General features: G+C 44.8%; 1 protein-coding gene across 5 annotated transcripts in view; it reads left to right on the forward strand.

Annotated features, from left to right (window-relative positions):
* Nucleotides 1-15,689, forward strand: part of ABCA1 (ATP binding cassette subfamily A member 1) — a 92,022-nt gene that overhangs the window by 72,987 nt on the left and 3,346 nt on the right. For 4 of the 5 annotated variants that reach the window (XM_069002288.1, XM_069002286.1, XM_069002289.1 and 1 more), the window contains exons 25-49: nucleotides 60-262; nucleotides 1,271-1,319; nucleotides 2,004-2,117; nucleotides 2,457-2,608; nucleotides 3,052-3,176; nucleotides 3,542-3,640; nucleotides 4,819-5,008; nucleotides 5,164-5,258; nucleotides 5,639-5,671; nucleotides 6,215-6,320; nucleotides 7,025-7,099; nucleotides 7,503-7,672; nucleotides 8,589-8,766; nucleotides 9,297-9,412; nucleotides 9,500-9,644; nucleotides 10,954-11,077; nucleotides 11,672-11,801; nucleotides 11,940-12,060; nucleotides 12,225-12,287; nucleotides 12,744-12,850; nucleotides 13,236-13,377; nucleotides 14,490-14,624; nucleotides 14,854-14,957; nucleotides 15,085-15,177; nucleotides 15,359-15,602. In XM_069002288.1, coding sequence (XP_068858389.1) covers nucleotides 60-262; nucleotides 1,271-1,319; nucleotides 2,004-2,117; nucleotides 2,457-2,608; nucleotides 3,052-3,176; nucleotides 3,542-3,640; nucleotides 4,819-5,008; nucleotides 5,164-5,258; nucleotides 5,639-5,671; nucleotides 6,215-6,320; nucleotides 7,025-7,099; nucleotides 7,503-7,672; nucleotides 8,589-8,766; nucleotides 9,297-9,412; nucleotides 9,500-9,644; nucleotides 10,954-11,077; nucleotides 11,672-11,801; nucleotides 11,940-12,060; nucleotides 12,225-12,287; nucleotides 12,744-12,850; nucleotides 13,236-13,377; nucleotides 14,490-14,624; nucleotides 14,854-14,957; nucleotides 15,085-15,177; nucleotides 15,359-15,602 — 3,113 coding nt within the window. The remainder of the gene's footprint in view (nucleotides 1-59; nucleotides 263-1,270; nucleotides 1,320-2,003; nucleotides 2,118-2,456; nucleotides 2,609-3,051; nucleotides 3,177-3,541; nucleotides 3,641-4,818; nucleotides 5,009-5,163; nucleotides 5,259-5,638; nucleotides 5,672-6,214; nucleotides 6,321-7,024; nucleotides 7,100-7,502; nucleotides 7,673-8,588; nucleotides 8,767-9,296; nucleotides 9,413-9,499; nucleotides 9,645-10,953; nucleotides 11,078-11,671; nucleotides 11,802-11,939; nucleotides 12,061-12,224; nucleotides 12,288-12,743; nucleotides 12,851-13,235; nucleotides 13,378-14,489; nucleotides 14,625-14,853; nucleotides 14,958-15,084; nucleotides 15,178-15,358; nucleotides 15,603-15,689) is intronic. The other variant, XM_069002291.1, reaches the window with a different exon arrangement.

The raw sequence follows: 15,689 nt of genomic DNA on the forward strand, positions 1-15,689 counted from the left end.
TTTTCCACATAATGAGCAGTAACCAGAACAAAACTATCTTTTACATTTGGTTTTTCTAGATGTCTCTGCAATTTCAAATCTCATTACGAAGCATGTTCCTGAGGCAAGACTAGTAGAGGACATAGGCCATGAATTAACCTATGTCTTGCCATACAAAGCTGCTAAAGAGGGAGCTTTTGTAGAGCTGTTCCATGAAATTGATGACCGTCTTTCCGATCTTGGCATTTCCAGCTATGGCATCTCCGAAACTACGCTGGAGGAGGTTAGTGAGCTGGTGATTCTTTTGTCTTAAACTAGGTGAAAGAAATCATGGCAGAATTAAGAACGAGATGAAACCTTATCGATTCCTGTAAAAATTTATGGAACAGGCAGCTTTGCATTCCTCTCCAAAATGGATTGTCTTCTGCCCTGTGTAACTGTGTGCTCATAGAGTGGTGCATTAGAAACTGAAATGTGGTACAGACAAGCACGGATAGGTCCTGTGTACTCAGTTGCACTTTGCTGAGATGTCACGTATAGGTTGGCCCCTGATTTGGCTTCTAATGTCTGTGTTATTTTTAGGGATGCTTCATGTTGCACTTAACTGAAAACATACATTTCTGTACTGGACACCATAGATTACATAAAAAATTTAGACATATGTCCTTGTCAGGGATGTTCTTGTGGTTTCAGGGTTTGTTCCATGTGACTGCGTTCCAGCTGCCAAGTCTCCCTTTTTTATCACGGAAGTATCATGCACTTTATCTCTACGTGGAATGTTTTTATTTGTTTATTTTTGAAGGATGACAAGGGAAACTGAAACAGTGGTGTTGTTATTTACTGACATTGCCCTCCAGGTCCTTCACAGCTGTGAAGACCTTGGTTATTATCTGCAATTTGAAAATAGGTTATTTCTAGTTTAGGAGAGCCCGTGGGTCAAGCTCCATTAAGGTGCCTATTCAAGCAAGAGTTAGCACTGTTAGACAAGGGAAAATAAGAGATTCTCCATGTTTAGTTACTATGTCTGTTTCTGAGACATAGGAAAGAGCTCGTGTTTGAGATGCTCCAAGAACTGACATTGGAAAGGGGCAACAGCTGGTAACAGGCTGGCTCCTGGAAACTGGAGAGTAGCCACAAAGTCTGTATCTCCATCATGCAGATGATGAACTCAGTATCCTCTGTTCTCTTGTTGCACCTGTCAGTCTTCTGTTCTCTTGTGGCATCTTCTGAAGCAGTATCCACAATATCTCTCCTCTTTTGATTTTCATGGACACTTATCATTCCTTTTCAGATCTTCCTGAAAGTGGCTGATGATAGCGGTGTGGATGCAGAAACCTCAGGTGGGTATAGTTGTCCCCTACAGAAGTGACACATGCCAAGGTGTGACAGATGCTGTTTGAGGCTGAATTGAAGCTCTTCTATCGTAGTATTTTGAATGACCTGAAGTAGCTGGGTTTAATGCATGCTTTTTAGTGTATTTAATGCATGCTTTTGTGTGCTGTACACATCAATTGACTCAGTGGTAGTGTGTTTATTTTGTAATAGTGAAGAGTTTCTAGTGTTTGAGTATATTGCAAATTACTTGACTGACACTGTTGTCTGCTCTGAAGAGCTCCTGACACATCAGACCACAGGAGGGTCTAAATTACTTTCTGAGAGAGGATCACTGCACTGAGTGCTCGTAACAGCAAATTACACTTGTCATATGGCTACATATGACTCTCATATCTCAAGTGAGAGTTTTCTTAAAATGAGAGAAGCCTGCTGTTCCCCTGGGGGGAAAAAAGGTGTCATGTGCACTAGAAGTCTCTGGGACATCACACAAAGTATGGTGCAGAAAACACGAAGCACTGCAGAATGACTGTCTCGGTTTTGCTTTTAGCTGCACTGAAGTCACTCCAGGTCAGCTCTTCAGTTTGCAAATGGAAGATATGTAAAATGAAAATGCTATTGCTTTGGTTTTTCTGGGACTAACTGGAGATTAACTGAAGCAGTTCAGATAACCTTAACTGCATTATTTTCAGATGGGACGTTGCCAGCCAGAAGGAACAGACGCGTGTTTGGAGACAGACAGAGCTGCCTTCGTCCATTTACAGAAGATGATGCATTTGATCCTAATGACTCAGACATAGATCCAGGTATTGCTAGGGTTCAAACCTGTTTTCCTCTTGTTGATGCTGTTTCATATTTTAAGTACTACGTATCTGAAGGCTGAGACTGCCAGAGGATTGGTGACGTATTTGCCTTTAGGAATAGTGGACAGTGCAGGATGCACAGCCTGCTCAATTCTCCCATGCAAGGCTTGGAGATAAGGGAGAAAACACATTCATGTACATTTCTGTTGCTATTGCTGCTTGCTGTGCTTTTTTTTTTTTTTTTTTTTGATGAGTGAGAGTGGCTACTCCAGCCATCACCTTGTGTCTTAAGCACAGAGAGCATCTCTGAACTTTTGAATGAGGGTCATTTCTTCTTGCTAGCAGAATCCAGAGAGACAGACCTTCTCAGTGGCATGGATGGGAAAGGCTCCTACCAGATGAAGGGCTGGAAGCTCACCCAGCAGCAGTTCATGGCTCTGTTGTGGAAGAGGATGCTCATTGCCAAGAGAAGCCGGAAGGGCTTCTTTGCCCAGGTGAGAGCATCCAACACGAGCAGAGTCCCTCAGCAGGGACTCAGACAGCTCAGTATTGTAGTCTGAGTTGATGGTGGGCTGAAAACCTCAAGGGAATGCAGATAACCAAAATTAGCCTTCACTACACATGTAGGCAGAAGGAGGCCTGTGCAAGCGAAAGGAGTTGCATGATAAACCAGGTGGTTACAGTATTCTTGCACAGCAGAATGTAATTTTGCCCTCGAGAACAGCATTTTCAGGCTAAACCCTCTGCATCTGAAGTGAATTCCCTGATTGAATCCCAAGATAGATCTTGGTGTCTAGCACTGTTTTGGTGTAAACAGCAGAGTTCTTCCTGGGAAACTTTGGAAAATTTTTGATCCAGTAAGTGATTCATATGTAACTCCTGATGCGTCTGGAAACATTTGCTTTAAAAAGGACTTGCTCTTTTCTTGCAATTTCAGATTGTGCTGCCAGCTGTCTTTGTGTGTATTGCTCTCATGTTCAGCCTGATTGTTCCTCCTTTTGGGAAGTATCCCAGCCTGGAATTACAACCCTGGATGTATGATGAGCAGTACACTTTCATTAGGTATGTTTTGTATGGCCTATAATTTCTCCTTCTTGCAAACTTGAGTTACTAAGTTCCTTAACAGGTTGTTTTGGGTTTTGTGTTTATCTTAGAAGCACATTTTAAAAGAGAATCCAGGTGTTTTCTTTTTCGACCTTTAAATGCCAGCTCTAAGTACAGGCAAGGCCATATCCATTTCTGAATGGTGCTATGACTCCCCTAATTCCATGTACAAAGATTGGGAATGTGTGTGTGCTCTTAGGCCAAGCATTCTTCAAGGGACAATCCCCCCCATATCCTTTCACTGTGCACTTGGCCTTACTCTGTTGCTGCTTTTTCTGTGTGCTTGTTATCACACTGATAGTGTTTTTCTGCTGTTCCCATAGCAACGATGCTCCAGAAGACGCAGGCACTCACAAGCTGTTGGACGCCCTTCTTGATAAGCCTGGGTTTGGGACACGCTGTATGCAGGGACATTCCATCCCGTAAGTAGAACTCTGGTCTGGGAACAGGAAGGGGATTCCTGGTAGTTCTAGCTGGCTTTAGGAAATGATAGTAATGCACGGCCAGAGAATGACTTAAGCTAAAAGAGATGTAATTACATTCAGTTTTTCTGCTCGGACCCTTTTTAAAAGTTGCCAGTCCTCAGTCTGGTGAGGGAGTGAGGTTTGAGTGCGCATCCTTGCTGATGGGGATGGAAAGGAGAGGGCAAATGACTCAAATTATTGTTTGGTCCTGAACATGGTAAAGGACCTATTTATGTTGCTGTATGTTGTTGACTGTAGCTATTCCCGCTCCATAATTCTTTGTTTCCAGCTGCATTAGAAACCTAAGTTACCACCCCACAAACACCAGCAGAAGGAGTGGAGAGCCAGACAGCATTTGTGTTGTTTCCTAGCTCTGCCACCTGGCTTGGTGCATGGCCTTGGGCAAGTCACTGAAGATCTAGTCTGTGAGTGCAGAAGAGGTATACACTCCAAGAGTCCAGGATGGTGTATCCAGAAGAACTGCAGCTCATGTTCACAGGATGATGGGGAGGGAGGCAAGGTGTCTGATACACTGGCCATTGTGGAAAGTAATCTGCATCTTTCAGAACAGGCATGAAAGCCGAGTTATTCCACCAATGGGCCATGGGGAAAAAGCTGCCCACTGTTGCCTTGGGGAAGAGCAGTGTTTTGGTGCCCCAAAGGCAGAAATATTAGCCAAGGAGTTATCCAAGAAGACTGTCTGCTGTGATTTAGAATCACAGGATATCTCAAGTTGGAAGAGACCCATGAGAATCACAGAGCCTATCTATCTGCTCCTCGCAGGACTACTTGAAACTAAGCCATGTGACTAAGACCATTCTCCAGATGCTCCCTGTACTCTGGACACTGTGCCTGCTGGGACTGGCTGTAACAAAGCATTTAACTACAATGCAAAGAGGGGAGTGTCTGGCGCTACTCAGCATTGGCCAGCCTCAGTTTCTTTGGAAGTGGGGTTTGTTAAAAGCTGCAGAGTCTGATCGTTGCTCTGAGCTGTTTGTTTCGGTGGGGTCAAGCTCCTTTGAGCAACACACTTCCTCTTCAGGGGACTGTGGAGTTTGATCTTTAAATGCCTTGTAAGCAAAGACCATCATATTTGTCTTAAAAACTACTTTTATCTTGCCTCTTTCCAAACACAGAGACACTCCTTGTACTGTGGGGCAGAAGGAATGGACCACTGCTTCAGTCCCAGAGTCAGTCCTGGACATCTTCTTGAAAGGCAACTGGAGCATGGAGAACCCTTCCCCATCTTGCGAGTGCAGCAGTGAGAAGATCAAGAAGATGCTGCCTGTGTGCCCCCCTGGTGCAGGCGGGCTGCCACCCCCACAGGTAGGAGAGAGCTCAGTGGGACTGCAGTGAGGAATGCTCATGAGGAGCAGAGTGGCTAGGTGTGATTCTTGCATGCAGCATTGCACAAGATCTATTTCACTCAGCATCTGTGTTTTCTGATGAGCATGTATCTGTGTTTTCACTGGTGACACCAGCGTGAGCAAGACACAGCTGACATCCTCCAGAATCTGACAGGCCGCAATATATCAGACTACCTAGTGAAGACCTACGCACAGATCATTGGGAAAAGGTAGCTGTTGAACACTCTTTCTTCTCTCTCCACCACATGCTGCTTGCTCTGTGGGGGATGCACAGATCAGGGGAATAAGCCTTAGCAGCCCAAACTCTTCAGTAGTGTGCCAAATCCACTCAGGTCCTCAGATAGCCCTGATCCTCAGCTCAAGTGATGCTTCTGCTTTGTTAGTGATGCTGTGTCCTGACCCTCACAGGCAGATTATGGGGAAAGTCTGGGCACCAACCCTAGGGATTACACTGAAGAGGAATGGTCGACCAGTATCAGATGTGAGAGGCCATTGCAGTCTTTTCCCTTGCCATGTGCCTGCAGCTTTGTTAGGTCTGTCTCTCCTCTGGTTGCATGTATTACACATCAATTCTTCTTTCTCTCTGCAGCTTAAAGAATAAAGTCTGGGTGAATGAGTTCAGGTGAGTTACTGCCTTTTCTTTAGCTTGTATGTGTCCACTAAACCTTGAGCACAGTATTAAGCAGGACACATCCACCCTGCTTTGCAGTTTGTGTTATATGACTCTTAACTGCCAGATGTTGGGAGGAAGATGTTTAAGGATAAACTGGGATGACCCTAGAGCATTGGACAGCATGTCTGCTTTATGCAGAGAGCAGTCTTGAAGATTTGCATGACCAGTGTGCTGGTACTCTATCCTGGGAGGTGCTGTTCTTCCAAGCAACGGCAGCAGGGAGATGTCCTGCTTTGTCTGCAGTAGAGAATAGCTGCCTTTATTAAATGGACAGCATGCTGAGGAATTGTGATATTTAACTCCAGAAACAAAGAGTAGAAGACTTCATGGGCAACCATGTAGGAAAATAAGTCATCCCTTCATGTAAGAGTGGAGACAGTAGCCTTGGGCGTATGCATGAAGAGGAGACATATGGACAGGGATGAGGAGTGGCATTTTCTGGAGATGAGTGAATAGTCATGTGTTAGCATCACTTTCTATCTGAACTTTCAGGTATGGTGGCTTTTCCTTGGGAGCCAGCAGTTCCCTCGTGCTTCCTCCAAGCCATGAAGTCACTGATGCCATTAAACAGGTGAAGAAAATCTTAGAGCTGGCACAGGTGAGCAGTTGTCCCCCATAAGCCCAGGATGCACTGAGTCTTGTTACTTGGGAGATGACTTTGAAGCCATAAAATGAGGAGCATGTGTGTGTTAGCTGTGTCCAGTGACTTCTCCCCACTACCTCTGAGCTGGGGTCTCCCAGGCTGTTGTCTGGGAGTAGCAGAAGGCTTGAAGACATGCTCAGCTGAAGCTTACCCAGCCCATGTTGCTGGTGTGGATTCTGCTCAGCACTAGTTGCAAGCTGGTGGGGATTGCAGACATCTGAATGTTTTGTTCCAGGACAGGGTGGGTTGTCTTGGGGAATTAACAAGTGGTTACTGCCATCTTCAAAACCTCAGTTGAACCTTCCTGTACTGAGTTTGGCTCAGAAGAGAATTTTTGCCACTGTTTTCCTCTGAGACTGCCAGCCTGTGGGCTGCAATGTCTCTGAAGATTGCCTGCAACTTTGGTTAATACATTTTGCTGAGAAAAAAGTAGGCGTAAGACTGACCTCTCTTAACTGGTGAGACTACAGAAAGGAAAGGGTGGAGGGAGGATGCAGTTACTCAGCCTTCTTACCACCTCCACTTTGGTGGGTAGAGGCTGTTGAATTGGAAGAAAAATGTCAGAGCTGTGAAAAACATTGTGTAGTCTCTGCTAGACCCCAGGGCATGAATTAAGGTATTCTTAGAGGGGAAGTTAACTGTCTCCTTGCTGTTTGCAGGGGAGTTCTGGAGATAGATTTCTCAACAGCTTATCAAGTTTCATGAAGGGCCTGGATACAAAGAACAATGTGAAGGTAAATTAACAAGTCCTTACTTCTGTGCCAGCTATTTGAAGCTCTGGTGACCGGGAGTCATAGCTGTTTGTCTTGGAAAACTGTGTAGACCAGAATTCTCTGAATTTGCTAGTGAAGTAAATGTAGCTTGTAGTTTTCTGTGGGTTTTCTCAAAATCTGTTTCTCCTGTGGAGACTAGGCCTAAGTGCCAAAAGGAGTTCAGTGCTGGATCAGTGGTAGCTTCCAGCAGCCTCTTGTGCTTCTTGATTAAATTGTGTGTTCTGCCCCTCAGCAAGTTAGCTGGAAGGATGTGGAAAGAAATCATGTGCCCTCAATAGAGGAAGGGATATTCTGCAGGGCTTAGGAAGCTTTTGGGTAGCTGATGTACCTGGTGCCTTTCTGATGCTGATGCGGTTTCTTGTAGGTGTGGTTTAACAACAAGGGCTGGCATGCCATTGCATCCTTCGTGAATGTGATCAACAATGCCATCCTTCGGGCCAACCTCCAGCAGGGTGAAAACCCCAGTGCTTATGGGATCACTGCCTTCAATCACCCACTCAACCTCACCAAGCAGCAGCTCTCTGAAGTAGCCCTGTAAGTTGTGACATGAATATGGATGGGTTTGGGCTCATTGCTGATGACAGGAAACAGGTAATATGGGAGGTTTTGGCCTCACTGGTGGACAGTCAGTGGCCTCTGCCATTTAGGCTCTAATATGCAGGCCTTGTTTTCTCTAGCCTGGGCAGGTGGCAACCTGTGCTGCTGAAAACTTGCTGTTGAGCAGCACTTCTGTACAAGCTTCCTCTGTCTTCGAGTCCCTGGAAGCTGCAGTTTCAAGGAACCAGACCTTTCTAGGAATCAGACCTTCTGCCACTTTAGAAAATTCTTTAGATAGGTGTTTCTCTCTGAATATGGTCATTCCTTTCCCCCCACCATATGACTAGGAACCACTAATAGGTGCTGTTCAGTTTTTCCCACTCTCTCAAGCTGGGGGACACAGTAATGTGCACAGGGTTTACTTCACTGAGGCATTGACTAGTCCACTCCCACTACAGTCAGAGTCAGGACTCATAATCTGTGTGCATATACAACCTTCAATCCATAAAACAGTGGACATATGATGGGCAGAAACCTCTGAACTTTGAAACAACTCAAAAAAAAGCCAAACTCCCAAAAAACCCAAGAAATGTGGGAAACAAAGTGGTGGTGATAAGGAAAGCAGAAAGCAGTCTATTATGCTGAAGTTATTAACCAGTCTCTAGGTTGTGATGCTGTTCTTGAGATGCCAGCAGACTGTGTATGTTTCCTTTGCTATGTGGCTGGAGAAGAACGGTGCAGTTAAAGAGAGTCTTTTGTGGTAATCCTTTACTCAGGATTCTGAGTATAAGGGAAAAATAAGAACAACAGAAGAACTAGTTTCTGCCCCTGCCCTCATGAACTGCCTCATTTCATCTCAAAGAGGCCAGCACCAGCATGCAAACAATTTGCTTTCTTCCCCTTTTTTGTCCAGGATGACCACCTCTGTAGATGTCCTCGTCTCCATCTGTGTGATCTTTGCCATGTCCTTTGTTCCTGCCAGCTTTGTGGTTTTCCTAATTCAGGAACGTGTCAGCAAGGCTAAACACTTGCAGTTCATCAGTGGTGTGAAGCCTGTGATCTACTGGCTGGCCAATTTTGTATGGGATATGGTAAGGACTTAGGCTGGGCTAAACTTTCCTCCATTCTGTTTTTCTAGGGTGTCTTGAAGTGCAAAGCGCAGTTTGGGCCAGTGGGCACCACATTATTTCAGTGAATAATAACTGTGACCATGACTTTTGTGTTTACTGTCATGGGCAGTGGTTCATCTTGGTGGGTCAAGGAATACAACAGAGGATGGGAGGACAGCCATAAGCTCAATCATTAGCATTTACTATGTCAATCTGAAATACTTGCCCAGAAGTGTTTGTTTGTGTAGCCCCTTATTCTGCTCTGTCCAAAGCAGGTTTTTTCAACCTGTGGTGTCCAGAACCTTTGAGAGTCTACTGACTGCTTCCAGAGGGACCAAGAAATGTACATTCATATTATGGTTCACGCATATGGCACTTTTAAGAGTCTCCCATTGAAAACAGCTTTGGGAACACTGAAGAGTTTTGAAAGCTATTGGATTAGAGCAGAAAAACATCCTTCTTTTTTTATGTCATCTGGAAAGAAATCTAAAGTCATGTTTTTCACCTTCCAGTGCAACTACATTGTTCCAGCTACACTAGTTGTCATCATCTTCATCTGCTTCCAACAGAAGTCCTATGTATCCTCCTCCAACTTGCCTGTGTTGGCTCTCCTTCTGTTTCTCTATGGGTAAGGGATTTCTCATCAGAGGATGACTGGGAAGGCTCTTAGACTTGGAAGGTTCTCACCTGATGTTGCCGCCTTTTTTCTTGCCAGGTGGTCCATCACCCCTCTCATGTATCCAGCCTCCTTCGTGTTCAAAATCCCCAGCACGGCATATGTCGTGCTGACCAGTGTGAATCTTTTCATTGGCATCAATGGGAGTGTGGCCACCTTTGTCCTGGAGCTCTTCACCAACAATGTATGTTTTTCCAGAGGCTCCTCACTGTCTTGTGCTGCTACAATGTAGCTTCATGTTGGTTCCATGTTGCCTTTAGCAGCCAGTTCTCCAGAAAAGCTATGTCCTGGCCTGTACCCATTAGCTTCAGCAGCAGTTTAAACACAGGTTCTGGTGGAAATGGGTTAAAGGCCCCTTTAGAAATGCTTACAGAGAAGTTAAGGTGGGGAAAGGACCTCCTGAGATTGTCTAGTCCAACCTCTGAGCAGGATCAGCTACACCGGTGTATTGGGTTTGCACGGCCTGGTTTTTGGTAGTGGGGGACCAATGTCAAAGTGCTACAAGCAGGTTCCTCAGGCCCATCAGATTTTAACATTTCCAGAAAGAGACTCCACAGTCTCTCTAGAAAACCTTTTCCACTTCTCAGTTATTCTTAGGGTCAAAAAAAACCCAACAAAAAAAAGGATTTTCTAATGTTCAAATGGAATTTCTTGTATGTTCTTAATGAAGGGCATTTTCCATGTACTAAGGCCATTTAATCACCCAGCTATTTAGTTGCCCTCAAATTTGCCTCCTGTTGTAGATACCTCTCTAGCTATGTTGGGGAGCTTACACACTTCAGTTTTTCAACACCAGATGCTTCCTGGGAAAGGTACAAGTTCCTCTCATGCTTGTATACAACACAAGATGTCTTAGCAAGCACTGGTGTGAAGTGTCCCTTGCGGGAGGAGGCTCAGGAGACACCATGGGAGTTACTTGTTGATTGTACCTATTCCTGTGGGCATAAGGACACAGTCCTTGATGATGGTTCCTTTTGTTACAAAGCCAGTTCTAGCTCAGTAAAAATGAGTACATACTCAAAGATGAGTACCTGGCAGAACAGGAACTCAGGCTTCTATCGGTTCAATCCATGGACTAAGCCAACTGGAAGACAAAGCAAAAGTATTAGAGCTTCCAATATGGGATAGGGAGGAGCTCCCTACAGCCACTGACATAATCAGACTGAGCATGCTCAACTTCCCTGTGTCCTCAGCCTGTAGCCTTTTTGCATTTCATTGTTTGCAGACACTGCCTTTTAGACTGTGAGCATTTGGAAAAAAACTTTTGTTGCAGTTTGCTTGTGTTAATAGCATCGTGAGCAGCACAACAACACTGACTATCCAGAGGAGCCAGGGCCCTGGCTTTTGGGGGAACATTTCTAATCCTTGAATTTTTGTGGGGTTGAAGTGTTGGGGAAGGGATGGTGAGGTCAATGACAACATGGATCACCCTTGGGCAGCGGTGGCTGCTTTCAGCTCAGCTGGCTCACGGGCACTTGTTTTTTTCTTAACAGAAGCTGAAGGACATCAATGACATCCTGAAATCTGTCTTCCTCATCTTCCCCCACTTCTGCCTGGGGCGGGGACTTATTGACATGGTGAAAAACCAGGCTATGGCTGATGCTCTGGAGAGATTTGGTAAGTGAAATTGTGTATCACAGAGACAATGTTCTGAAAGGAACAGAGAAATCTCTAGTCTGCTCTAGATGAGCTCCTCTAACCTTTCAGGAACTGAAAGTGTGCAATTTGCAGCACAGATCTGATCAAACATGGCAAGTCTTCATAGCCTTCCACTTCAAGTTGTTAAGAGAAACTGGTAGATAGATCCAAAGAGTGTTAAGAGCATTAAATAAATATGCATAAAGGCAATTGTGTGGTGATCATTAGACCTAGTGTAAGGAGTGGCTGAGGTTCTGGAAAGCTGGATATTTTTTTTTCTGGCATGCATATGCCAGGTCTGAGTCATAGTCTTTCTGTGCTTCACTAACCTTTTGGAAAGGTGGACTAGCTCTTTGGCAGACTGATGTCTCTGGGCCTCAGTCCCAGCTTTGCTACAGTAAGAAATGTGCCTGCAGTTACAGCTGGCCCCTTGTGTGGTGTAACTGTTCCCTCCTGCAACTGGCTGATCACCAGTTGTCCCAGTGCCCAACTTGGTGAGCTTTGCTGGAAGAAATGTTAGCCTGCTGCCCTTGCTCTGGAAAAGTGATTGTGCCTTTAATCTCATTTTGGCAGGAGAGGATCGTTTTGTGTCCCCTCTGTCATGGGACCTGGTGGGAAGGAATCTCTTTGCCATGGCAGTAGAGGGCGTTGTCTTTTTTCTCATCACAGTGCTCATCCAGTACAGGTTCTTCATCAAACCCAGGTAGGTTGTCCTCTCTGCACTGCTACAGGCAGGTGAAGTTTTCATTGGTGTCACATGTCACCTATGAAATGGGGAAAATATTACCTGTGAAGGCCCTGTCGTCTTCTGCTAAGGCTTTTATCATGTTGCATTCTTCAGGCCTGTCTATGCCAAGCTGCCTCCTGTGAATGATGAAGATGAGGATGTAACCAGAGAGAGGCAGAGGATAATTAGTGGAGGAGGACAGAGTGACATTTTGGAAATCAAGGAGCTAACCAAGGTGACAGAACTTCTGCATTTGTACTTTTTGACACAAAACTATGCAGTTCACTGTGCCTTATCAGTGGGGTCAAAACTGGAATGAGTAGGGAGCATTGAATATGTACAGCTCTAATTAGAATTCTTTGACATTGTCCTTCTCATTCTTTTTTCTTACGGTTTCAGATTTACAGAATGAAGAGGAAACCAGCAGTTGATAGGATCTGTGTTGGAATCCCCCCTGGAGAGGTAAGCTTATTTGTCTAATGCACTGTTTTGCTATTACTGCAGTATTTAAGAGCCACAAGACAGCACAGGGTAGAGTAAGATCAAAACCAGATGAATGTTCAAATTACACCAGAGGAAATTAGAAGCTGAAGCAGTTTCTGATTCTGTGTGTCTCTGCCTTTGAAGAAGATATTTAACTCAAGTGTCTGGGACTAGAGGCCAAACTCCAGCATGCAAAGTTTGGCACACATAAACTGTGGTGACAGTGTATCAAGGCAACACCACAGTTCCTTCATCTTCCCAGCCTAAGGGTTTATACTTAAAATAAAAGCCCAGAATTTTTTTTTTTCCTGAAAATGGACTTGAGTCCCTCTAGATGTCCTGAGGGTCAAGTTTGCTTCTTCCCATCTTGTCAGTGCTGAAAATGATGCAGCTGGATCCTGTTCTCAAATACACTGTGCTCATTTATATCCCCAGTGCTTTGGACTCCTGGGAGTAAATGGTGCTGGCAAGTCATCCACTTTTAAGATGCTAACTGGAGATACAGATGTGACGGGAGGAGAAGCTTTCCTCAAAGGAAACAGGTGAAAGACAATGCATCTTTTCTCTGCTTTCTCCTCCAGTTTTAACAGCTTTTTTCCCACATCAAAACTCTCTTCCACTTTTCCTGTTTACAAGTCCTGGCATCTGTTTCAGCCCTTGTTCAACTCTGGTATAGTAATTTGGTGGCTTAGGAAAGCTGATTTAGTCTGTTAGTCATTTCTGAGTAACAGCTCTTCCACATTTAAATGTCCCCTTTTTAAAAAAAGAAGAGGGAAAGGGAGAGAGATAAGAACTTGATCAAGATGGACTTAGGATCCTGTATTTTTGCTAGATCAGTGATTCCAGAAACACTGTTTCACACTGTTTTAACATCTAAAATAGCAGCATGTGCTCATTAAATCCTAGCAAAAGTTTTTTCTTTTACAGTATCTTGTCCAACATCCAAGAAGTCCATCAGAACATGGGCTACTGCCCACAGTTTGATGCTGTTAATGAACTGCTGACAGGGCGAGAGCACCTGGAGTTCTTTGCACTCCTGAGAGGTGTTCCAGAGAAAGAAGTCTGCAAGGTAAATGAAATACCATGGGACCCACCCCAGCGACCAACTCAAAAGTTCTTGCTTGCATGCACCCTCCCTGCAACTCATGTAATGCCATGATGTGAGGCTGTTGAAGATGCTGTGTGGTGAAATCTGCCCTCCTTTCCTTCAGGGCAACCCAAGAGCTGCCATGTTTTTTCAGTGTTGCCTGGAAAAGTGTACTAAATGGAAGGGCAGATAATTTAGGTCCTATGTTCTCATAGTGAATGCTCTTCTCCACTAAACAACTTTATTCCTTTAAGAATTTAAGGGCTGTAGGTTATCCAGAACCTCACCTGGTGCCAAGTGTGAACATGAGGTTACAGTGATAGTCTTTAGGCAGTTGATGACAGCTGCCAGTACCATGCAGCACCCTTCTCAGTTCTGTTTCCTGGAATTAACAGTTTTTACTGAATGACAGCTGGGTGCTGCAGGTAGGTGATATCTAGGGTATGTCCGAGGAGCTTGTATCCTTCTGTGAGGGCAGACATGATGGATGAAACCTACAAGCTCCTCCTAAGATTGCTGCCAAGTTCTTCCACATTATGTTCTCACCAGCTCCATATAAAAAGGGGACCTCTTTCTGGGTGTGATTTGAGTAGTAGCTGAATCTCTTCCCCACCATAACACATTTTAGTCTGCAGGGCAACAATGTCTGCCTGTTGGCACCATTAGGGATACTACTGAGTAACAAACCAGATTCCACCTATCCAAAGGGCTAAGATGCACCACAGTATGATTGCTGTGTGTCAGTAGTGTCCATGTCCCTGCTGTAAGCCCGCAGGAATAGGAAAGCTCGCAGAAGCTGGTGCTACTAAGAGCATTAGACTGTTGGGTGACGTGGCTCAGCTGATGTCGAGCTCATGCCCACTGGCTGATAAGCTGCAGCCATTTGGTTTTTCAGGCCTCCCTTCTCAGGGCACAGGGTGTATCCTGATCAAGAGGTGCACAGGGTGTTTCACAACCCATATCCATGCCATATTAGATCCTCAGATGAATGGCCCTTCTGAAAGCTGCTTTTGAAGCCAAAGCTTGTAAGAAAAATCTCTCCGTGTAGACGTTGCTATGCTTGATTCAAGGTGGAGGTGTGCTGTCTGTCATAGGTTGGCGAGTGGGCAATTCGGAAACTGGGCCTTGTGAAATATGGAGAAAAATACGCTGGGAATTACAGCGGAGGGAACAGACGCAAGCTTTCCACAGCCATTGCCCTCATTGGAGGGCCACCTGTGGTGTTCCTGGTGAGTCCGCAACCTTTGCTCATCAATGTTTTTCTTGTAAAACAGAAAAACAAGTTCAAAGAAGACTAATTTAAAATCTGGAGCATAAATTATTTTCTCATTTTAGAAAATGAGTCAAACTTGCTTCTTTTCAATGCTTCCATAATCAGAATGGACAGGTAATTTCAAAGATGAGGTATTTGTCAGTAGAATGTAGCAGTGTAATCGGTTTTTTGTGTACATTTTGCAGGATGAGCCAACAACAGGGATGGATCCCAAAGCACGTCGTTTCTTGTGGAACTGTGCTCTGAGTGTAATCAAGGAGGGGAGATCAGTGGTGCTCACATCTCACAGGTAAGTAGCAGCCTACTTGTGTCATACACTGGCTTTGACATCTGCCAGGGCTGGATGCTAAGCTCAGCCTTTCTGCTCTGCCCTTCAATGCTGTTTGCAGTAGTAATGAAGTTATTTCTACCTGCAGCATGGAAGAATGTGAAGCCCTGTGCACTCGAATGGCGATAATGGTCAATGGGCGATTTAGGTGCCTGGGCAGTGTCCAGCATCTAAAGAACAGGTAGGTGTTTCCTTTTCACTTACACCAGAGAGTTGCTTGCATTTTTATGGAGATGTAGTTAGGCTTAGTTCCTCATGCCGCATTTCCATTGCTATTCTGACTATGGGAAATTCTGCTCGATTTTTAGCCTCACTTGTATTTCAGAAGCACTTAACTCTTGTGCTGACATTTTTGTTTGCAGGTTTGGAGATGGTTACACCATAGTGGTGAGAATTGCAGGGGCAAACCCAGACCTGAAGCCTGTTGAGGAGTTCTTTGGGCATGCCTTCCCTGGAAGCGTCCTGAAGGAAAAACATCGGAATATGCTACAGTACCAACTTCCCTCTTCACCATCCTCCCTGGCCAAAATATTCAGTATTCTCTCCCAGAACAAAAAGAGACTCCACATAGAAGACTACTCCGTTTCTCAGACCACACTTGACCAAGTAAGTTTGTAGTAGCCTGGATGCCAAAAGCTCCTTTTGCAGATGTAGGAGTAAATCCACCAATTTAATTGACCTGTCTTAAAAGGG

The sequence above is a fragment of the Aphelocoma coerulescens genome (assembly GCF_041296385.1).
Source record: "Aphelocoma coerulescens isolate FSJ_1873_10779 chromosome Z unlocalized genomic scaffold, UR_Acoe_1.0 ChrZ, whole genome shotgun sequence".
Lineage (NCBI taxonomy): Eukaryota > Metazoa > Chordata > Aves > Passeriformes > Corvidae > Aphelocoma > Aphelocoma coerulescens.